Raw genomic sequence first — 24,564 nt, 5'->3', positions numbered from 1 at the left:
TAGCATATGCACTTACAAGGAGTATTTAGGGGTACATGGTCATCTGTCTAGACCGTTAACCTGGTAATAGGTACTGTGAGAAGTTGGCCTAATATGTGATGTCCACTATTCTAGAGGCCACCCTGTATCAGTCCAAACAACCCTTATGGTGATGGTTGTAAAGTCAACCTTATAGACCAGCTATCCAAGTGGTAGCATGGACAAAGCAGTCTTAGGCTAATACTTCAGAGAGCATGTGAAGCCAATTGTTTTACCAATAATAACCCCTTGAATATCAAATGAAAGGACACCACACAAGGTATATATCAAATATATATGTATTTATTACTAGCACAACCCCTCTGCACTCTTTATGAGGTCAGAGTTCGAGATACTGCACAAGTTACTCAATAAGCATACTATAAGTTGCACAAATACAATTCTGCCTTAGGGGCCTCACAAACCATATACTAAGTAAGTGGTATAAGAACCACTTCAGGACAGGTGAATAGGCCTAGGGAATCGCTGGGACTACACTGAACAACCACAGGTTAGGAAGTAGGAGTCTCACAGGATGCGTGTGCAGTGTCTAAACACACAGGCGGGTTCTCATAGACTTTCAAGTGGGAACTTAAAGTTAACAAAGTAGTTGATTTCGGACACTTCCGGATGGACTACGGGAAAACCCAGTAGGGCGGGCACTTGGATAGTTATTACCCACGGGAGCACCGGAACACTCGAGTTACCTCAACCAGGGAAGCCGGGTGCATATGTGTTCTTTCGTGTCGGGTTTCGTCGTCGAATCCTATGGAGAACTGCACAAAGATACTGCAGGCGAACAGGAGGAAGATGTCCTGTTGGATCCAAGGGTGGATCAAAGCAGTGAAGAACCTGAAAGCAGAGGGGACAGAGTCTGGTTCACTAGCCAGTGACCAGGAAGGAACCAGGAAGGAACCAGGCGATGTTGAGCTGCAAACAGGTGAAGAAGTGAAGCTTGTCTCTGCAGCCACGTGGACCAGGAGGCGTCAACGACGACCAGGAGCTGGATACGGACTGTCCCATGAAGGATCTCGCTGTTGGCGGTGTCGGCTTCCGGATTGGAGTCAACAAGCCCTGGCAAAGGCAACCCACGCAGGAAGGGAAGATCGGCTTCTGTTCAGACCAGCAAGGTCTGGGGAGATTCCTGTAGGAGAGTAGGGTCTGCAATCCTATGGTCACCCCAGATTTTTGCTTTTTGCTTCACTAGTTCACGACTTTCCCTGGCTGTGGGCCTGCTAATCAGACCCACAGCCTAGCTGTTCTCTCTCTAAATTGATATCCATGTACTTTAGGTGCATTTACCAATTGGTATTGAGTCACTCTTGTAAGTCCTTGTACAGTGTACCATAGGTACCCAGGGCATAAGTGAACCCAAGGCTTACCAGGGGCTGCAGCATGTATTATGCCACCCCTGGCTGGCCATCCAAATCTGACACAACAAGCTGTGGCAAGGTGGTGTAATCACCCTTTGCTTTAGATATAGTATACCTATATCTAAACCTAAAATGGACACATATACTCCTATAAGTCACTCCTATGTCAGGCCTTAACACTCCTAGAGGCAGAGTGCTTGGAATTATGTGAGATAGTACTTTAGCTGTTTCCATGATAACGCTATACCATATACTCTTAAATGCATTATATTCCTCGCGGTTATTGCTAATTTTGGCATAGCATTATCAAAACATGTAGAGTAAGGTGTCATACGAATTGGAATACTACCTTCTCGCCAATTCTGGCGACGGGGGTAGCACTCCACCCTTCTAGAGGGACACGACATGTATGTAAATGTGAACCCCGGTTAAAGTTAACTCGAGCCTCAGCATCACAAAATGGATGCTACCACCACAGACACAAGTCTGACCTCCTGCTGCTGGGAGTCCTTCCAGCGAGGGAGGCCTGGACAAATGGTTTCCTGCCTTGGGAGGTGCTAGCACCACCCCAGACAGGATTTTGTGTATTAGGTAGGACAGGCCTGAAAGGAATGAGACATGCCTGGGGCACACAAGGTGCCCTGTGCATACACCGGTTCAAACCAGTTGCTGGGGCACTCCAGCCCCAGCTCTGGCGCGAAACCGGACAAAGGATAGGGGGTGTAACCACCCCCCTTCCTGGTCCCACCCATTGGAGGGACCTAGTCATAGTACAGCCCCCTTTAGGAGAATAAAGGTAGGAGCTGGTCCCATTCCAAATTAGATTATCCTAAATTGAATCTACAAGAAGAAACTCTGGACTTCGACGTTCTGCTCCACAGAAGACTGAAGAAATCTCCCTTGTAGCCAAGGAGTGACCACCCTGCACAAGCAGGCACCATCAAGCGTTCCAGCGGTTCACTTTGTCGTCTTCCTGAGTGGATCCAGACTTCAGAGCCCGACGAGACCCAGACTTCCAGACCTCTCCGACCTCAACCTACATCTGCAACATAGCTGAGATCTGTGGGTGCGACGAGACACGTGGGACCGGCCATCTTGAAGAAAATGCACTTCGCTTCCAGCACGACTTCTGAGGTATCCTCGACTAAGTACTTTGGGGATTGAGAAGCCCCAGCCCCGAGCAGCTCCTGCACAGAAGATCAGCCCCCCAGCATCCATGAGATCTGCGTGGGACCCTTTTGCTTGATTGCTGCTCGACGCGTTGTCTGGTCACTTACCGGCTGGCTAGTGGCCTCCTTGACGACGATCCTTGAAATCCACACCGCTGGTCTGGCTGCTCCAGACGGGCCCTTGCTTCCCTGCAAAGGAGAAGCCCCCCGGACACTCCTGGTACGCACCAGACGCCAATTCCACTCACCGCGTGGGTTGCCTTTGCCAAGGCCTGTTGACGCTGAATCCGGAACCAACACGGCCGACAGCGAGAACCTGCGTGGGACAGCTCGTGTCTCCATCCTGGTCGTCGAAGACACCTCCTGGTCCACGTGGCTGCAGAGTCAAGCGTCCACTCTTCACCTGATGGCGACAACAGCATCTGGTTCCTTCCTGGTTCCACTCCAGTCACTGGCTAGTGACTGTGAACATTGTCCCCTCTGCTTTCAGGTATCCATCTTCCTTGATCCACCCTTGGATCCATCCGGACAGCTTCCTCCTGGTCGCCTGCAGCATCTTTTCTTCAAGGCTCCATTGACTTCAACGCAGAAACCCGACGCACTTTCACACCTATGCACCCGCAGCCGGTGGGTGAGGTAACGAGAGCATTTCGGTGCTCAAGGGTAGATTGACTCTCCTAGTGTCCAGTTTTACAGTCGTTTTAGTCCTAACTAGTCAGAACTGTCCATACTTACCTTTTCCGTAAATTGTACTGTCCAGTGACTTTGTTACGCATCTCGCGTGTGAGTTCACACTCGGCACACGCATTCCGTGGGCCTCCTATAACCTACCTAAATTTATGATAGTGTAGTCCCAGCGATCCTCCAGCCTCTGGACGGCTCCATTACTTCTATCGAATTTCTCAACCCACTTACTTAGTATATGGTTTGACGTGCCCCTAGGGCACCATTGTAATTCATGCAACGTAAACGTATTTTTCCTAAGAGTCTTGTCATGTGCTTAGCCCTCTGATCTCATAAAGAGTTCAGAGGTGTTTGTTATTAATAAATATATTGTTTATTTTCATAACAATCTGTGTGGTGTCCTTTCACTTGGTATTCAAGGGGTTATATGTGGTAAAACAGCTGGCTTCACATGCCAAAAGAGTTTAGCCTAAGACTGCTTTGTCCATGCTACCATTAGGATAGCTGGTCTATAAGGTTGACGTACAACCAATCACCATAAGGGTTGTTTGGACTGATACAAGGTGATCACTAGAACTAGTGAGCATCATATATCAGGCCAACTTCTCACACTTCCCCTTTACAGGAAAGCAGGAGCAAGCCCGGAGCAACCAGGCAAGCGGTGTTGTTTCGTAAAGATGTCTTCAGGAGGGCCACTAGCCAGCGGGCTAGCAACCGCAAAGACACGTCGAGGAGAACTGCAGGAGCAGGCCCCACGCGGCACTCGTGGAGTCTGGATAGCTGAGCTTCGGTGCACTTACGGCTCGGGGTTGGGGCTTCTCAAGTCCCAATGCACAACTTCGAGGACGCCTCAGAAGCTGCACTGTTAGCAAAAAGCAGGTACTGCAGGTAGTCCGGTCCCACGTCTCTCGTGTCCGCCACGGGTCTCATCTTTGCTGTGGATGTGGGTCGGGTCAGAGAAGTCTGAAAGTCCAGAGGCTGCGTCGCTAAGTCTTCAGGCTTCGGCGGGAGCTTCGACAAAGCAAACCGGCAAGTCACTGATGACGCCTGTTTGCTCAGGGTGGTCACTCCTTGACCACAAGGAAGATTCTTCAGTCTTCTAGTTGCAGTAGAATGTCGAAGGTCCAGAGTTTCGTTTCAGAGTTTCAGTTCAGGATAATCTAAAGTCTCTAGACTCAGCTCCTAGCTTTATACCAATCTAAGGGGCTGGTTTACCTGCTAGGTCCCTCCTATGGGTGGAACCTGAGAAGGGGGTGGTTACACCCCTTTTCCTTTGTCCAGTTTCGCGCCAGAGCTGGGGCTGGAGTGCTCCAGCAACTGGTTTGAACCGGGCTATGCATGGAGCACCTTGTGTGCCCCAGGCAGTGTCTCATTTCATTCAATCCACCCTGCCCCAATACACTATAGCCTGTCTGGGGAGGTGCTAGCACCTCCCAAGGCAGGAAATCTATTGTCCAGGCCTGGCTCCCAGCTGCAGGAGGTCAGACTTGTGTCTGTGGCAGCAGCATCCATTTTGTGATGCTGAGGCTCTGTTTAACCTTAACCGGGTAAAGCTACAACTACATGTCTTCTCCCTCTAGAAGGGTGGAATGCTACCCCCGCTGCCAGGACTGGCGGGGGGGGGGGGGGATAGTATTTCAAAGCTAATGACACCTTAAACGACATGTTTTGATAAAGCCAAACCAAAGTTAGCATTAATCGCGAGGATTATAATGCACTTAAGAGTGTATGGTATGGCTATATCATAGAACAGCTTTAAGGACATGGTTCCGAAAGCTGCAGACAGGCTCAGCTCAAGCTAGAGCACATCTCACATAAAACCAAGCACTCTGCCTTCAGGATTGTCAAGACCTGCCATAGGAGTGACTTATAGGTATATATGTGTAATGGTAGGTATAGGGATACTATACCAAAGCAAGGGGTGATTACACGACCTTGCCCCAGCTGAGTGATCAGCCAGATGTGTCAATGTGGATGGCCAGCCAGGGGTGGCATAATATATGCTGCAGCCCCTGGTAGGCCTTGGATGCACCTATGCCCTGGGTACCTATGGTACACTATACAGGGCTCACAAAGGGGACCCAATACCCAATTAGGTATGTACCTAAAGTACATGGTATGAATTTAGAGAGAGAACAGCTGGGCTGTGGGTCTGATTAGCAGGCCCACAGCCACACTAAAGTCGAGAAACCAGTATATCAGAGCAAAAAGTGGGGGTGACCATAGGAAGCAGACCCTACTCTCCTACAGCTACTCCTTGAGAGTTCTGTTTGTTATGAATATTAGCCTGCATTGATCTGACAAGTTAGAACAACACTCAACAGAGGGTTAGGAATGACTAGAAATAAGCCATGAGAAATAATTACAAGGACTAGTGAGTGGTGGTGGTGCGTCATCAGTGGTTTTTTCGCTCAATAGGAGAGAGCAAGCACAACTTGAATTATGCAGTTGGAATGAATATGTGTTTGTATGTGAAAACTTAAAGTACAGAGGCATTTGGGCAGTGCGGAGGTGGTATGTCTAGTCTAGTCTAGTCTGGACATTTGTATTGCGCACATATCACGTCCAAAAGGAGTCTCGTGGCGCATATGTATTTCTAATAGATCCTAATACTCAAGGCCAGCCGTAGAGGCCAGTGTGGTTCTCTGTGGAACAATAGGCTCAGGGTGGGTGGGTGGGTGTCGACCCCCCTGGGTGGAGTTCAAGGCAGCAAGCAGCGCGTCCCATCCCTGTGAGAGGAGATTCTGTCTCGCACTCTGTCTCGCACTCTCCGCCTCTGTTCAGATTATCACTGATTGATACCACATAGAAACTGATGGAGGTGTGCTTGCCTTCCAGTGTCAAATCACCATGAGCTTTGCAAGCAGCAGACCACGGTCTATAAAACAGGCTGCAACTTTATTCTTCGGAGTTCACTGAAATAGCCCTGGCGTGCAAGCCTCCCAACTGTGTAGTATGGCATTCCCTGTTATTTGACAGAAACGTGATTTGACCCCATCCAGTATTATATAAGTCTGGGCATGACCATAATGTATGGCTCATGTCAAACCTGAGCAAGTAACATTGCCAGCACCAAGAGATTGCACCGGTAATATACTCGTTTTTTTTGTAGGGGTGAGATAAGCTCTGTGCATGAGGAAGAACTGAATGAGCTTGAGTCTGATTTTCCTTGACACCTTAGCAGAGTACGCTAACACTCTGTCCAATTCTTTGTCATTGAAGGCTATCCCAAAATCAGCCGCCCATTTATCTCACATTCCAGTCAGTAGTACAGAGGTGTGATAGTGCCTTTTTTCCTTTCGACATGTTAATTTTTTTTATATCCACTTTGAAAATATTTTAGGAAAGAAGTGTTTCAGGGTCCCCACACTCAGCAGGAAATTATTCTAATGTTTATGACTTCAAAGAAGTTCATTATGATTTATTACTTGGATTACAAGTAAGTAACAAGTAACAATTTTTCTGTAGACTTCCATTGATTAGGTTCTATACGAATCACTCTAAGATGTCCTTTCCACTAATCAAGAATGTGCATTTCCTAAAAGAGCCGTTCCGCATGTACATTACATTAGTTACCCTAGATTGAGCCTGTGTTCAAGTTGATAATAGAGGCTTGTCCTCTAAGGCATGACCGGTGACATCCTCCTTCTTTGTGACAGTTGAACACGTACCCCAACCTCTCATCCAGTACGTGAGTTTTATGAAGGAGACTGCCTCAAGGTACTTCTTCTTTTTGCTGTATCCTTGCATTAACTAACCCCCGTTTTTCTCATCTTACCATCTTCAGGTTATTAGAGCCTGCACCCTGGTAGAGAAGTGTTGGCCTCTAAGCCTTTCTTCCAGTTCAAGCTAACGCTTATCTCAAGGAGATTTAAAGAAGAACAGTTTGCTTCAACCTCCTAAAACCTGACCTCGCTGTTTCTTCCAGGCTATCGTTGATGTGATGATAAACCTTCAGTTTACACTTGTGGAGACCCTTTGGAAGACGTTCTGGAGATACAATGCTAACCAGCCCTCTGAGAACACTCTTTCCACAATGTGAGTACCAACAGCCACCGTAGGCAACCTGCGTGGTGTGAATGCTAATCGTTTACAATCTGGTTATCAGTTTGACCCTTCTGCACACAATGACTATCAATCTTAGAGCATGCCCCTACATAGTGTTAGTTTATGTTACAAAAATGTGTGTAGGGCTGTGTTATACTTGCTGTGGCCTTTTGGTGCTCTCAGAGTTTGAGTACCTACTTGCCCTGGTCTTGAGGATTCAGTTGCATACCCAAGTTTGTTTTCTCATTTGTGTCCGTTTACGAGACTCTAATCTTAGCCACCCCCAAACACATAACATGAGTACCAATCGTGGATCCTGCCTACAAGATTTGAGTACAACTGGTAGATCCCCTTTGCACTGATATTGATGAGTTCTACATCCCTCCTTTAAGCAATGCGAATGTCCATAATCATAGATGCGATTCAGAAAAGGGGGTGGTGATGAACAGAGTGTCTGAATTAAGCAGACCACTCTTACCCAGTCCAAAGATCAGGGCTTGATCCATCACCGTTATTTATCTCACTGCACCATCCCAGCTCAGAACCTGGCTATATGCATATCAGTCTGTCCCTGGCCCAGTGCATCATGGGAACAGGGCAGACTAAACTACCAAGCCAATTCTTCACCAGAAAGGAGACAGGCTACCGGGGACCAGTTTCTGGCATTTCAGCCGTCTTCGGCCCGGCTTGCTTGAATCCTGATGGTGCAGTGAGAAAGGGACTCATGTCTGAGTATACCCTGCCACACCTATAGTGGCCAAAAACGATTCAGAAAAGGGGGTGGTGATGAACAGAGTGTCTGAATTACGCAGACCACTCTTACCCAGTCCAAAGGTCAGGGCTTGATCCATCACCGTTATTTATCTCACTGCACCATCCCAGCTCAGAACTTGGCTATATGCAAATCAGTCTGTCCCTGGCCCAGTGCATCATGGGAACAGGGCAGACTAAACTACCAAGCCAATTCTTCACCAGAAAGGAGACAAGCTACCGGGGACCGGTTTCTGGCATTTCAGCCGTCTTCGGCCCGGCTTGCTTGAATCCTGATGGTGCAGTGAGAAAGGGACTCATGTCTGAGTATACCCTGCCACACCTATAGTGGCCAAAAACGATTCAGAAAAGGGGGTGGAGATGAACAGAGTGTCTGAATTAAGCAGACCACTCTTACCCAGTCCAAAGATCAGGGCTTGATCCATCACCGTTATTTATCTCACTGCACCATCCCAGCTCAGAACCTGGCTATATGCAAATCAGTCTGTCCCTGGCCCAGTGCATCATGGGAACAGGGCAGACTAAACTACCAAGCCAATTATTCACCAGAAAGGAGACCAGCTACCGGGGACCGGTTTCTGGCTTTTCAGCCGTACAAGAATTGGCTTGGTAGTTTGGTCTGCCCTGTTCCCATGATGCACTGGGCCAGGAACAGACTAATTTGCATATAGCCAGGTTCTGAGCTGGGATGGTGCAGTGAGCTAAAAAACGGTGATGGATCAATCCCTGATCTTTGGACTGGGTAAGAGTGGTCTGCTTAATTCAGACACTCTGTTCATCACCACCCCCTTTTCTGAATCGTTTTTGTCCACCATAAGCGTGGAAGGGTATACTCAGATGTGAGTCCCTTGCTCATTGCACCATCAGGATTCAAGCAAGCCGGGCCGAAGACGGCTGAAATGCCAGAAACCGGTCCCCGGAAGCTTGTTTCCTTCCCAGTACAAGAATTGACTTGGTAGTTTGGTCTGCCCTGTTCCCATGATGCACTGGGCCAGGGACAGACTAATTTGCATATAGTCAGGTTCTGAGCTGGGATGGTGCAGTGAGCTAAAAAACGGTGATGGATCAAGCCCTGATCTTTGGACTGGGTAAGAGTGGTCTGCTTAATTCAGACACTCTGTTCATCACCACCCCCTTTTCTGAATCCTAATCATAGATGCAACTTTACTACTTGGTATAAGTATCAATTTACCAAATTGGGTAACTCATCAACAGTCCACTCTCTTCTCCTATAAAGAAAGGAAATGAGCACGTGAGTGAAATAATTTCTGTTATGGGAGATAATTTCTCTCATGTCCATCCATGCACAACTCAGTATGTCCGTACACATGCCCATGCAGGTTCTATGGCATTTTTAAAGCATTAGTAGTCAAGGACATCAGAGCCACAGAGAGGTCATCCTGTAAGCTCTCTGATGCTGAGAGGCCGGATGCAGAACTCTAGAGAAAAGGTCAGATACTTAAAGCATTTCCAGCATGTCTCACCTTCTCCAGAGCCTCATCACATCACTGAAAAGATGCCCTTTCCATTAACCAATGATGTCCCATTCCATTGCAGAGGAAAAGTTCTACTCACTACAATCCAGGTATTAAGGGGGATTAACTGGTCCCACAACATTGTTTCTTACATAAATGGTGTGTCCTGTGGTTCCATCACTTGTAGTGCCTTCTACTGATCCAGCAGCTCAAAATGCTTCAACAAGGAGAACAAAAAAAGAAAAGTAATCTGCATTAACATTCCTCAGAAGAAGAACTGGTGAGGAAAAAAGGAGACCACGCTCATCAGTCAAGGGAAATAGTTTTGTAGATAACAAACATCCTGATTGTGTATGCCTCCTAAAAGCAATACTTCCTCCTCATCAGATATGAGTGTTCAGAAGAAGCTCCCCCTCATAGACTTTCCCCAGTGAGCAATGTAGTCTTTTTCTAGAAGGTGAATCGTTGTTTGGTGCGCAGGTCTAATGTCAAGGCTCCAGTTCCTTTTTATGAAAACATCAGTCATATTTGACATTCTAAAACCACAGCAGGGGTTTATGGAACCTCTTTTTCTGAGGTTATTAAATCCCAATATGCAGACCCTCCTGACTCTGACCTTCATCAAGCCTGTGGACTGATGGCAAGAGAAAAAGTACAGACCTCCAGACTCGGATATTGTTTTTTTTCTTGAGTGAAACTCCACATCCGGACTCTCTAGTAGTGCGTGCAGTTAAGAATTTCTGCTAATACTGCTTGTTCTGCCTTACCTGCTTCATAGAACGAAAAATAAAACAAATCAAAGCAGTGGATAAAAACGTCTGCACAACTTCAGCTACAGCTTTGAGAGCAACAAGTTCACATGTCTACAAGTTTGATACAAACAAGATATTTTGGATTCCCTGGAACATTTTACTTGTTTGCTTACCATGATTGACAGAAAGGAATTTGAATACCAGACCAAGGACTCAACAGATTTGGTTGCTCAAGACATATGCCATGATATCTCAAAAAGATGCTTCTCTTGGCTAAGACAGATATCCTCAACGCCCCAAACACAACAAAAGATTCTGGGCATATTTCCCTCCAGATATTCTCTTTTCAGCTGAAGACAATGACCTACAGTGGAGGAAGGCAGACGTTTAAACTCTGAAGTCCATTGGATTAGAAATAGGAAATACTTTCCTGCAGTACAGTTGAAAAGGTATGGTCAAGGGAAACACAGAACACATGTACCTTTTTTTGAAAAGGCAACAACTGCAGCATCACTCAACAACTGCAACAGAAGCAATGAATTTAAGCGAGAAAAGTCTCAGTAGGGCATACATTCTCAACAGCCTTTCACAGCTGTAGGAAAGGTCTGACAGGAACACTGTACAACACACTGCTTGGGAGGAAATATTTCCAACCATTTTCCCGACTTGCAGAGCATCACAAAGATGTTTGTATGCTGAATAGCCTCGGTTTCTGTTCTTCTCTACCTTGCATTCCTTCAAGGTTTCAAGAGGACTCCACATGGGACATCTGACTCTAGAGGTTACAACTGTTCTTCACATGAAAGCAATCGAAAAGGATCCCAAGTTACAGAGGAACACTGGAGAATACTCCTACTATTCTATTGCCCAGAAAAAGTCATTTTGGAGTTTGTCCCAATCTGTGTTAAAAATATGTCAACAAATGGCTTAAAAGAGAGAACATTCTGCATGCTTTTCCCTAATAGTCACCAGGAAGATTGGATGGCTTAAAACACTGCCACAGACCAATCCACAAGACATACCAGGAATTTCTATGTGTTTAAGAGAGAAGCCCTCATTACCAACCTTATGTTTCCCACTCAACCTGAAAGCAGCACCAAGACTGTTTCCAAATATATTGTGGTAGTGCTATGGAATGAAACATTTGCCTAAATGTATTTGGAAGACTGATTGATGAAAACCCCAACAAGACTGGTAGACTAACTTGATTCACATCTCAATATCCAGGTCAGCAGAATAACTCAGCAAAGTCGATTATGCATCCATTCCAACCAAAGAATACAATACTTGGAAACCCAGTAGAAATGGTGCAAACAAGTGTCTCCTATGGAAGAGGGGCTGTCATCTACACTTTTGAAGATTCTTTCTGTTAGGGTAAAAGCAGCCACATCCGTCTGACTAGTGTTTTCCTTCCTGAGCAGCATGGCATTTTGCATCTTTCCACCTCCGAATGCCATATTGCATATATGGCCACTGCAGGAATGTCTGTAAAACCAGTGGTGTCAGAAGATGGATGCCTTGGAAGAGAAGATGTCAGTCTGTTGCATGTCAGTACAAGAGTTTGAACATGTTGCAGTGAGTTCTATCCTATCCCAGAAACCTCAGTCATCACAGATGCCTCAATTAAAGGTTGGGGAGTCCACAAAGATGGATCTGTCTGCTCAAGCAGATGGTCACCAAAGTAGAACCTCTAACATATCCACATTCTAGAAATGAGTGCTGGATACTTGGCTCCTCTGAAATCTTACTATCCAACTGTTTCAGCAGTAATGCTTCTATCACAACGACCTTGGAGTACATAAACAACCGGGGAGCAAGATAAAGAGTTTTGTCGAGGGATGCCCAACTCTAGTAAGAATAATTTTTGCCCCAGTATTAGAACTTTCATAGATTCCCATGCTTTGTATCATTCCCCGTTGTCAGCCTGGGAGCCTCGGTAATTAGAAAAATACCATAGCAGGATGTACAAAAGAGAAACTAAGGCCTAGGCCTCATCTCATTTTGTATCATATCCACCTCTTTTTGTAAAAGAGACCAGAACTTTGCTACAACCAATCAGATTAGCTTCACTCCTTAGATCCTTCCTGAGAGAGCCTCAGAGCCTCAGATTTTCTACTGAATGTTGTGCTAAGGGAGTCTCCACTGAACTCTGCTCAGTTTTCTCTTCAACTTTGGTTTACTACGTCTATTCTCTCTTCAGAATGTCAGAAAAGAAAGCTTTATTCAAAGCCTGTGCTACCTGTTAAAAAAAGGCTTTAAATTGAAGATAAACATAAATACTGCATTTATTGCTTATACCCGGATCACAAGGCCACTGATTTTAAGATCTGCAGGACCTTCTCTACAAAGTCTTGGAGAGACCGGAAAGGAAGACTTCTGACTTGGTTACAGAAGATGAAGTCACGTAAAGAGGTAATTTCTAGTGACAGTGAAGATTCCTCCTCAGTAACATCTTCAAGGAGGTCTACAAAAAGAGGTAGGTCTTCCCCTTCTATGTCCACTGAACCCCCTGCTAAGGCCTCTTTCTGATGGATACATCTGCCAGTGGATTCCTCACCTTGTGAATATCCCCTGCGTCAGCAACATTCGGAAAATTCTTTCGTAGCTCGTCACGCCGATGTGGACGTCGTCACAGAAGCACAGCATCGCGCGCGGCTCCGCTGACGTCACTGAATCAATAAAAGGACCCCGTTGTCGTGATGACATCAGTTCCACCCTTTTTCCATGCCCTCGAGGCACACGGACGGACCAACAACAGTATATTTACACAGTGTACACAGTACAAAATAATCAAGGTAACCCACACAGTGTGAAGACAATGCAGTAGAGCAAAAAGAAACAAGACATTGCATTAAAAACAACATGCACGGGGGAGGAGCCAAGATGGCGGACGGGACGGACGCTTGAGCTCCCGGCTCCGCAAGCCGTCTGGTTTCTTTTGGACATCCTGATCATTTATCCTGACCTGCGCCGTCCTACCACAGTGAAATACTGGCGCTGAAGTGACTGGCGTTCTCCCGGTACCTTTACCTGCGGAATTGGTGGCAGACTCAGTGTTTTTCCGACCTCCAGCGCTTCCCCTGTACCCTGCGCTGATGGCCGCCGCTGGACGCCGAGAGACGTGGATGGGAAGACGAGCTGGCGAACCGCTGCAGACCATGGAGGCGTAGAGCGCTGCCCAGACGACCGGAGTCGGACCCTTCCAACTGGGTCAGACTCTCCTTCGCGCAGCTTGTGGCGTGGACGACGCTGTAGCCCCCCCCACGGTTAGCTCTCCCCTGCCACTCCATTGAGACACGGGCGGTCTCCATCTTGGAGCGTCTTCCCCGTAGTGGACGGCTGCTGCCCACGGGAAACGAGGAGGACTCCCATCCTGTGCTGCCTCCGAGTTGCTCACGGAGTTCCCCCGGCGGCTACACTGTTGCTTCCTCTGATGCCGCTCTCAACTCCGTATCGCCATTTATTGTGCGCTGCAGGCATGGACATGGCGCCTGTTCTCCCTGCCGAGGAGTTGGCTGATCCTGGGGCTGCAGTGACTGGGGGCCCGTATGCCCTGGTGCCGGAGACCGCATCGAGTGCACGGGGTGATACTGCGGACCGGCTTCCGACAAGGAGTGGCCCGACCTGCGGCGACATCCTGGCCGCTCTCATGGACTTGAGGGCTGAAATGCGGAGCACTGCCCGGGCACTGGTCCGGAGACTTGATGAAGCGCTCCCAGACGTGGGGCGAGCTCGGCTGGATGATCCCCCGCCGCCCCTGTTCCGACCTGGAGGGGATACAATGTTGCCGAATGCAGGAAAGGCGGTGAGGCGTTCTCCTGGCTACAAGGTACCGAGTCAGTCCATCGACGATGTTACAGTTGCAGGGGCACCCTCTACTTTCGACGCAACGACTCTGACTATAAACTATCCACCGGGGCCCGGCAGCTTCTGTTCCTCGTCACCGGTCCCCCTCGCTGCCTCTAACATTGGAGCCCCTGGGGAATGTTTTTGCACTGTTTGGGACCCTGCGGCACAAGGCGTCTTCATTGTCCCCTCTCCTCGTAAGCGGCCATCTTGCTTCTTTGTCCTGGGTACTGGCGCCTCACAGCAATGGACAGGCCTGGAGAAATTCTGCCGGTCCGGACAGGGTTGATGGATTGTCTGATGTCGTGTTGATTGGATCGGCTGGCGAGAACCTGGACTGAAACTTGTTTTGTGATATTGGCTGAGTAGTTTTTAATGTCCTGTTTTTCTGCTGCACGTTACTGTCGATTTCTCCTGTTGTTTATTTCATCTGCTGGGAGGGGGACTTGTACTGGACTGAGGTACCGGGTGTTACTGCTTCTGATCTACTGGGAGTACAGTTTTTTTGTCATTGTGTTGTGTATGGCGCGGGCGACATTGACGGTGAGGGAAGCCGGGGGTTCGGTTGCTGGGTGGGCTCCTCCCCGCTTTTCCTTTTCCTGGGAGTAGTAGGGTAGTGTATTCTTCTCTCTCTCCCTATGTGCTACCGTGCATTTATGGACTTTTTCTTTTCTTTCTTCGCTTGTACTCTATATTTCGGGTTCTCTTTTTGGGGCGACAGACACACTGCTAAGGGGGGGGTAGGCCATAGCCTCGGCATGCGTGTAGGGTGGGGGGTCTTCATCGGTTGGTTTTTTGTTTCTATGGGCCTTCTTTTTCACTTTTTCTGTTTTTCTTTCTATATGCTTTTTCCTGGATCGTGGGTGGGATTGGTGTTAGGAGGGTAACGGCTGGGGGACACACCTCACTATGTTTTGTCATCCTGATATCCTGGATTTGTGCCGCCATTTTAGATATGTTGATTGTAAGTGGAATCTCCTGACGGACGTTGCCCATTTATTACGTGGATGTATGTACTGTACACTGATCCGTTCTAAGCTTCTGTATCTCCTTATATATAAAATTATTTAAAATTAACCTCATTACTTCCTGACGCTTGAGGCACGTGGATTTACTGTAACACATATCGTAAGCTTCTACATGCTGACGTGCTCCGAGTGGATGTATACTTTGCAACCGAGCTACAGAAGTGTCGAGGCCGGCCGGATGGTTGTAGGCCCGTATTTGTCTTATGCATCGTGCTCAATAAAGGTTTTCAAAAATTTAAAAAAAAAAAAAAAAAACAACATGCACAAAAGCAATAGCAACTATTATAGGTATACAAGGGTGGACAATGGGGAGGCGGGTGGGTTAGTGAGGAATCCACAGGCAGATACTGTATCCACCAGAAAAAGCGTTACCGAAGGTAAGTAACTTGTTCTTCTGATGTATACATGTGCCAGTGGATTCCTCACCTTGTGAACAGGAGTCCCACTCCCGGAGGAGGGTGTCCACCCTTCTCCAGTATTGGGGTGTCTTTCATAGATTCACATGCCTGAATCATTCCCCGTCGTCGGAGTGGGAGTCCCATGGTACATAAAAAAGTAATAATATGCAATAATATCCTTAGAACAACTTGGTAATAACCAACCAGGAAGTAAAGTAGCCCAAGCTACCATAGAAAAAACTTCCACACTCATGACTATCCTAGTCATTTTGTATAGTCCAACTGCAGCCAATCAGGCGACAGCACCCACCAGAAAGTCCTCCCTAGAGGCTCAGGCTCTCAGATTTTCTACTGCACGTCTTGTGAAGGGAGTCTTCCTGAGCTCTGCTCAGTTATTTATTCAAAATTTCTACATTCTGCAAGTATTTTTACTTTTCTTCAAAGAAGTCTTTATTTTCAACTCTGCTTCGCTGTGGAAAGCTTTGCCTTTTTTCTAAGGACCCTCACGATACTCCTGTCTTTTTTCTGAACTCAGATGAGGAGTCGCAGGTTCTGTGGAACGCTTTTCTCAAAGGACCTTTGAGAACAGAGAGGCCCGTCTCCTTCTGTGGCTACAGGAGTTGTAGACTTTCTGACACCCCTGTCTCTGACATGGAGAGTGTTTGTTCTGGACGTGCTAAGTCCTCTCTAAGCGTGGGTGTGGAACCGACATTCCTTCTTCTTGGCCTCCAAGGATGAAGTAGGAACCTCTGGATATTGTTCCCCCATGGAGTCTGCTTGCCTCCACGCTTACGGGACCTGGTCTCTGGCGTTTCAGACTCTTACTGCCACCTTTACACTATAGAAAGGTGCCAGTCCGTCGATGGGCTCATCTTCACGCCCGTCAATGATGAAAGACTCCGTCGTCGACGACGAAGTGCCGACGACGAGTGTGTCGACGGGTCTAAGGGCCATCTTCAGCTTCTAAGTTGCCATTGTCTACAGGCCTTGTTGACCATGGCCTCGTCGTCGACGGTGGCTCAGCCGACGACAGTGGGGAGAGTGCCCTCTCGACGACGGTAGGCTCGTTGGCGACAGTATAAGCCTCGTCGACGGACTCGTCGACGGTGGCCTCGTCGACGGTTGCCCATTGGCGACAGTCAGTTTCGTCGACAGTGGACTCGTCGGCGGTAGCTCGTCGGCGGTAAACTTCGTCGACGGTGTACTTCGTCGACAGTCATCCTCGTCAAAGGTAAACTTCATCGATCATTGGCTTCGTCAACGATTGGCTTTGTTGACGGCAGAGCTGCGTTGATGGTAGGCTCGCCGACAGTGGCCCCGTCGACGGTCAGCTCCGTGACGTTAAACTTCAGCAATTACTTCATCGACTATTAACTTTATCCAACAATGGACTTTGTCGACGACGGAAAGCTTAGTGAACACTTGGCTTCGTCGAGGGTTGGCGTTGTCGACAGTTAGCTGTGTTGACGCAGATGGCCTCGTTTACGGTTGGCCTCATCGATGGTTGACCTAGTCAACGGTTGGATTCGTCGACGGTCAACCCAGTTGACAGTTGGCTATATGCACAGTGCTCTTGTAGCCTATTTATTAGTCGTAAACTGCTTTTCCGCTACATCAATGTGATGGAGTGATGGCTCCTTACTCAACGCCATAATTTATTGGACTGGCTAAAAACTTAGCCAGACTCTCAGCCTCTGGTTCCTTAAGACCAGAATTATATTTTTCTGGCGACGAGGCTGGCATGTCCTGTTCCATGGCGAAATTATACCCTCTCTAACACCTGAATCTCCATTACATTAACCTCCGGTGGAAATTGGAGGATCAAACCTCCTCTAGGAGAGAACGGCCACTCGCTTTCATCTTCCCCTTGTCACGAGGAAAGAAGCAGACCGATTTTCTCTTTGATTTTACAATTAACTAAGGACACAAGTTTGTTCAGTTCCTCTGATACCTTTTATTTGACAAGAGGTCTTTAACTCTTCCTGAGCCCAAGATCTGCGCTGGCGGGGTTCTTTCACACATCGAACACAAATTTAAAATGCCAGACTTGTCTCTCAACTACAACCTGACTCATCTTTTGCTCGGGCGGCCCAGCGACGTCCTCGCAATTCCGCTTCTCCATTGACGTTTTTCTCCCGACCGGGAAGGTCGATGCCTCGTATTATTGAGGGAAAAAGTTCTCCATAGTGGCTGCAACCACAGTTTCAGCAGGCAACTCTTTAGCCATTTTGGGCAGGTACCACTGCCAGAGGTAGTCTGGCATGTTGGCGCAGGTAGCCCTTATACCAGAATCCTCCTCGGCTGACGCTTCAAGGATCCTGCAGAAGAATGGAAGAAGTGCAACAGAAACAATAGACCGTGCAGTGCACATTGCATCTCCAAGTTTTTAGACAGCTCGCAGCAGCGGCAGTACTGCAAAGACAAGGTTGGCAGAACGCTCAGTTTTTCGCCCAGAGGTTCAGACAAAAATAATGGACGTACCTTTTATGGGTAATCCCTCTTTGGCCAACATGTTAAGCAGACACTGTGGTCACTTCGGTTCTCTCCAGTACAGAAAGCAGCCCTTTCGTGGTGCCCGAGGTTGCAGCTCCACCTCCTCTTTTCCAAGGAGTTCCACCCAGTATCACTCCTACAATCAGAACCAACTGCATTATTTGACTCTAAATCGTTTACAGGAGGTAATTCTTCCAGGAAACGACTTGCCTTAGAACCCACCCTTAATCCATCCCAAGAAGGCTGATGGTGGAATTTCTCTCCTGTATTCCATTTGGTCAACAATGCCATTTGTCAGTTGGGGATTCTTATAGTTGTGTCGAAAGGGCACGCTCTAGAATTTGGCAAATTCCCTCTTGCTACACCTTCAAAGGGGACCTCTACTTCCTCATCTACGCCAGTCGTTTTGCACAAGTGTCTATTTTGATACACACAGGGACCGTCGTAGTGGTTCAGAATCTCCAACAACACAGTTAGGGTTTACTCTCAGTTCCTCATCAACAAGCAAGTCAGGAAGGAAGCACCTGATTTTAGATCTTTGCGCATACTTTTCAAATGTTGTACCTCAAGAAGGTCCTAAAGTTCTACTGCCAGAACGACTTTATAATTACACTCGACCTCCAGGATGTCTATTTTCATGTGCCAATCCTTCCAAAGCATAGGAAGTGGCTACACTTTACAATAGGTACAAACCTTTTCAATTCAAGGTCCTACCTTTTTGGACGTGTCTTTACGTGGATCCTGGCACCAGTGGCAGCCTGTCGACGTCTGCAAGGAATACAAATTAATCAAAAATTAGACAACTGTTTAAGAAGGGCTCGCTCTTATCAACAAGCAGTCCAGCACACCCAGACTTGTCAGTCACTATTTCAAAACCTGATTTTCAAAAAATCATGACAAGTCCCAACTGGTCCTAGCTCCGATATGAACATTTCTCGGAGCATCTATCAATACAAACCTAGTAAAGGTGTTTGTCTCACATGAACAACAGGCCTGCATCTCCCACTTCGTGGTTCTTCTACGTACAAAAAAAAAAGGTCTGCTTCAGTAGATCCTCAAAGTCATTCCTGGCCACGGCCTCCACCTGCATCCAGTTGGTTCCCAACTGCAGATTACACATGAGAAAATGCTAGAGGAGCTATCCAAGCAGTGGTGACAACTATCTGGCTCATTCAACAACAACATCTTATTTGCCTTTCGAATGAGGACACCGCTGGGCTGGTTGGCCCACGCTCCCAATGTCGCAGCAGGCCGCTCCCTCCTCGGACGCTCCACCGCTCACCCTTACCAACGATGCCTTTCTGGAAGGTTAGGGAGCGCACCTTCGGGGGTTTTTTACAACAAAGGCAGATGGAAGCCTCTCCAACGCACATCACACACTAACCGCTTGGAGCGGTTATCCAATTTCCTGGCTCTGAAAGCATTCTACTTCCTAGTGCGAGAGGAATCAGTGTTAGCGTGGACAGGCAATACTATCGCTATACACTATCTCAACAAGCAAGGATGTACGCGATCACTGTCGCTCAAACAAGCACAACACATTTGCGAATAGGCCATTCACCATCGCGTTAATATTTCTGCAATACATGTTCCAAGGGTCTCGAACGTCATGACGGACTCCCTCAGCGGATCCGCCTAGGACAACCACGGGTGGGATCTCCACCAACAGACCCTGGACCACATCTTATGCCTGGGGGGCCAACCAGACCTGGATCTGTTTGCATCTCCTCTCAACCGCAAATGCCTATACTATGCAATCTGGCTTCCGCACTAAAGGACGTGCAGAACTGCATTCAATGAACTCGTCAACAGTATTTGCATTCGCTTTTCCGCCGATTCTGTTTGTGCCTCGTCTTCAGCGGAAAATGAGGTTCTAACCATATCACATCCCACTCTTTGTGATCAGACGGCCTCGCCGACCGTGGTGCATGGGTCTCCTCCTACTACCTTGCTGCAAACTTATCACGCTTCGCCATCTGCCGCACCTTCTGACAGTGCAGTACGGACGGATTCACCATCTGCATTCCTCAGGCCTCAATCTTGCAGCTTCAACCTGAGCACTCTGAATTTGCTCACTTGTGCATTGCCTCAGACTGAAGGGAGGTTTCTCGCGAACGCAAGAGCCCCTCCGCTACTTAGATATATAAACTAAAATGTAAACGCTTTGGTATCTGGTGCGAGTCTGTCTGCATCAATTCCGTGCACGCTACACCAGAGCAAATCCTACCCGTTTTTCTCCTTATGGCAAAGTCAGCCCTTTTTCTCATTTCGTCTTGAAAAGTACTGGCTGCACTTCTCGTTTTCGCCATGACGGATTCAGGTCTCTCTATTCCTCCCTGATTATTCACACGTTTTTTTAGGCCTCTACAGGATGTGCCTGCCCATCTGGCGTTTCCCCGCCAACTTGGCGCCTCAACGTCGTATTGGCCCAGCTTCTCTAAGCTTCTTTTAAACCAATCCATTTCACGGATTCAACATTTCTAACATGGAAAGTTTCCCTCCTACTCGCTCTCATGTCTTCTCGGCGTGTGAGTCCTATTCAAACTTTTAACATCAAACATATTTACCTTCAACTTCCAAATGGCTCTCTGGTGCTGCGCACCAATCCACTATTTAATCCACTATTTTTATTTATTGTTGGCTTTGGCTTCATCTAGAAGAGTCAGTGATGTCCAGGCTTTCACTGTCCATCCAGCTTTCTTACAGTTCACGTCTAATTCAGTAGTGCTCCGCACAAACCCAAACTGTATTCTCACAATTAAACTTGACAAAAGTCGCCAAGGAAATTAGAAGACTTCTTAAAGTCTGGACGGGATTACCACTCAGCTTTTTGGGAAGATCCAACGCAATAAAAATGACCATCATCCCTAAGTTTACTTACCTTTTTAACACAATCCCATTAGAGTTTAAAAAAGAAACCTTAAAGAAGATCCAGGGTGAAATAGCAAGCTTTATCTGGGCATCAAAAGGTACGAGAATAGCCTGGAGTAAACATAGGAGGAGGAAAGAACAAGGCGGAATAGCTAGTCCTGATTTATTTGAGTACTATAGATGGTTTCAATTTAAGAACTTTAGACCACTATTAAGGAAACATCAATACTACCCAAGCTTCCTACAGAATATGACTGAAAGAACAGACCACTTCCTATTTAAGTTTGGCCACCCAAAATTTAAAAACAAAATAAAACTAAAGATTCAAGGCTTTGGATTCAGATTAGAAGCACGGTAAACATGCCATACTACTACAGTACGGAGGCACCAATATGGGATTCCCCAGGGACACCAGAATGTCTAAAAGACTCTCTAGCGGTACCACTTAAAACAGCAGGAATAGAAATATGGGGCCAATTGTTAGTAGACAAAGAGATAATCCTGTGGGATCTACTATATGAACTTACAGATGGCAAGATATCAAAATTTTAATATTATCAACTAACCAACTGGGCTAAATCTTTACCAGAGGAAAAAAAGGGCAGTGAGAATCTAGAAAATGAAATGATAAAAATTACACCAACAAAGAAAGAAATATCAAAATGGTATTGAGCACTCATTGAGTCTGGAGAAGAAGACTTTTTAGTCCCGGAAGTAACATGGAGGAAAGATATGCCTGATCAGGATTTGGATTTACAACTCGTATGGCAAAATTCACTGGAAAAATGTTGGTCCTGTATAAAACGAGCTTCACTAAAGAGGAATCATTTGTTCACGATTCATCGAGCATTTTGGACTACAAAAAGATTGGCAAAATTTAAAGGTACCAACATTAAGTCCTGCCCTAAGTGCGGAAAGGCAAGGGCGGATGACATCCATATGTTCCAAAACTGCCCCGCATTATCCAACTACTGGCTTGAGATTGGTAAGACGTTGAATATGGTATTGGGAACACACATAACTGTAAGTACCCCTCTTATTATTTTTGGGATATATAACATTATAGATGCTGGTACAAATAAACTAAGTAAAAAACAGGAAAGCTTGTTGTTCTTTCTGATACTGCTAGCGCGGAGAGAAATTTGTATGAACTGGGTTAAACCAGTACCACCAACACATACAAATTGGTTACACTCTATAATAAAAATTAACAAGCTTGATAGGAAAGGGAAATATTCCAAAAGAATACATTTCTGGGAAATTTGGGAACAGTACTTTCAAATAAATCATTAACTCCTACTGGGCCACTGGTAAATAAAATCCAATGATTAAGGCGATGACAATAATTCTAGGCAGAAATTATTACTGCCGAGTAGCCAAGATGGCTAGCTCCCCCTCCAACCAATGGAATTATTGAACACGATAAAGGGCAAGTGGAGAAAACTGATGAATCATAACATCGAAAGGGATACTCCCCAAAGATATCCGACAATGACGGGGCAGTGAAGGCAAAAAAAAAACCAAAAGATCATCAGACTCCCGAAACCTCCTTATCTATACAATCGCAAAATGAGGATTAAAAGGGAAAAAAAAGAACAAACCCAAAATTTATGCCTAAGGTGCCTTCGGACTTTCACCTGGCCGAGCCAGTCATCTTAAGGACATTTTTTCCTACTCCGCAATCCCCTCCGGAAAGGGCATTGCATACACTTGACATCAGGAGATGTTTAAAGTTCTATTTACAAAAGACCTCTGCAATATGCAAATCCGATCAATTGTTCATCGCTTATGGAAGGATACGACAAGGACATGCAGTGTCTAAACAAACAATAGCTAGATGGATCTCTGCAGCTATTGACTTTTGCCATATACAAGCAGGAAGACCTTTACAGGCAACTCAGGCTCATTCAACAAGAGCTGTGTCTTCCTCGACTGCTCTTTTTGCTGGAGCTCCTCTTCAGCAAATCTGCAGAGCAGCTACCTGGTCCAGCAGGCATACTTTCACCAAGCACTATTGTTTGGATGAAGCCAGCGAGACTGATGCTTCAGTGGGTCAAGCAGTTCTGCGTAATCTTTTCAGATAAAGTGAGCCTCTGTTTCCCTCCTCCTCTTTACTGCTTTCCAGACGCTTATTTCATGCCTATTATTATGTACATTATTATGTAACTGCAAATTTTTCATGCGTTTAGGAATGATGCATTTCATTATATGATTATGTGTTTTTTCAGATGCATAAACTTATGCTATAAACAGCGTCTTCCAAGCATTATTATATACTGCTATCTACTCTGATTCAGGCATGTGAATCTATGAAAGACACCCCAATACTGGAGAAGAACAATAGTTACTTACCTGTAATCTGTGGTTCTCCAGTATTGGTGTCTTTCATAGGTTCACATGCAACCCGCCCACCTCCTCTCAGAGGCTCATAGGCTAGGTTGGTTTTACCTTCACTCCTGTGCTAGAAAATATGAGAGCCTGAGCCTCTGGGGAGGACTTTCTGGTGGGTGCTGTCGCCTCATTGGCTGCAGTTTGGACTATACAAAATGACTAGGATAGTCATGAGTGTGAAAGTTTTTTCTATGGTAGCTTGGGCTACTTTACTTCCTGGTTGGATATTACCAAGTTTTTCTAAGGATATTATTGCATATTAATGATTTTTTATGTGCTGTGGGACTCCCACTCCGACGACGGGGAATGATTCAGGCATGTGAATCTATGACGGATACCAATACTGGAGAACCACAGATTACAGGTAAGTAACTATTCTTCTTCTATACCAAGAAGTCCTGAAGGACGGAACGAGCAAAGTGTCCGTCCCTCCTCACCTCTGCATCTAAACAATAATGCTTTGCGAAAGTGTGGAGGGAGGCCGAAGTTGCCGCCCTGCAAATGTCCTCCACAGGAACACCTCTAGACAAGGCAGATGTAGATGACTTTGCCCTAGTAGAATGAGCTCTCAAACCTTCTGGAGGTTCCTTACCGGCCAGGGAGTAGCATATCTTGATATACAAGACAATCCATCTAGACAGCGTGCGCTTGTGCACCGCCCTGCCTTTTCTGCAGCCAACGAAACCCACGAAGAGTTGGTCATCAATTCGGAACTCCCTGGTTCTGTCAAGGTAGAAGCTCACATCCCTCTTAGGGTCCAGACGGTGAAGTCTATCCTCTTCCTTGGAAGGGGGAGGATAGAAGGTAGGGAGGGTAATGGACTGCCCCAGATGGAAGGGAGTTACCACCTTAGGCAGAAAATCAGCCCTGGTCCTGAGTACCATTCTTTCAGGATGAATAGTCAAGAACGGGGGTTTTGAACTTAGAGCTTGAAGCTCACTTACCCTCCTTGCCAAGGTAATCGCAACCAGAAAGACCATTTTAAAAGATAACAACTTCAAGGGACACCTGTGCAAGGGCTCGAAAGGTGAACCCATTAAGAAAGTAAGGACAAGATTCAAGTCCCATTGAGGCACAATAAAAGGAGTGGAAGGAAATGTATTCGTAAGACCCTTTAAGAATCTTAAAACAACAGGTGACTTAAATAAGGACGACTGGTCTGGCAGGAAAAGGAATGCCGACAAAGCCGAAAGATAACCTTTCACTGTCGCTACAGCAAATCACTGCTGAGCCAAAGAGAGAGAAAAC

The 24,564-nt window shown here is 46.6% G+C and overlaps 1 protein-coding gene across 6 annotated transcripts in view; it reads left to right on the top strand.

The window, feature by feature from the left end:
- The window catches only part of RFX1 (regulatory factor X1), a 646,755-nt gene that overhangs the window by 363,404 nt on the left and 258,787 nt on the right, over nucleotides 1–24,564 (top strand). For all 6 annotated transcript variants that reach the window (XM_086963646.1, XM_086963649.1, XM_086963652.1 and 3 more), the window contains one exon: nucleotides 7,173–7,282. In XM_086963646.1, coding sequence (XP_086819772.1) covers nucleotides 7,173–7,282 — 110 coding nt within the window. The remainder of the gene's footprint in view (nucleotides 1–7,172; nucleotides 7,283–24,564) is intronic.

The sequence above is a fragment of the Lissotriton vulgaris genome, chromosome 1_1 (genome assembly GCF_964263255.1).
Source record: "Lissotriton vulgaris chromosome 1_1, aLisVul1.2, whole genome shotgun sequence".
Classification (NCBI taxonomy): Eukaryota; Metazoa; Chordata; class Amphibia; order Caudata; family Salamandridae; genus Lissotriton; species Lissotriton vulgaris.
Note: the sequence above shows the minus strand (reverse complement) of the source record. Positions and strands in the feature narration are given on the sequence as shown.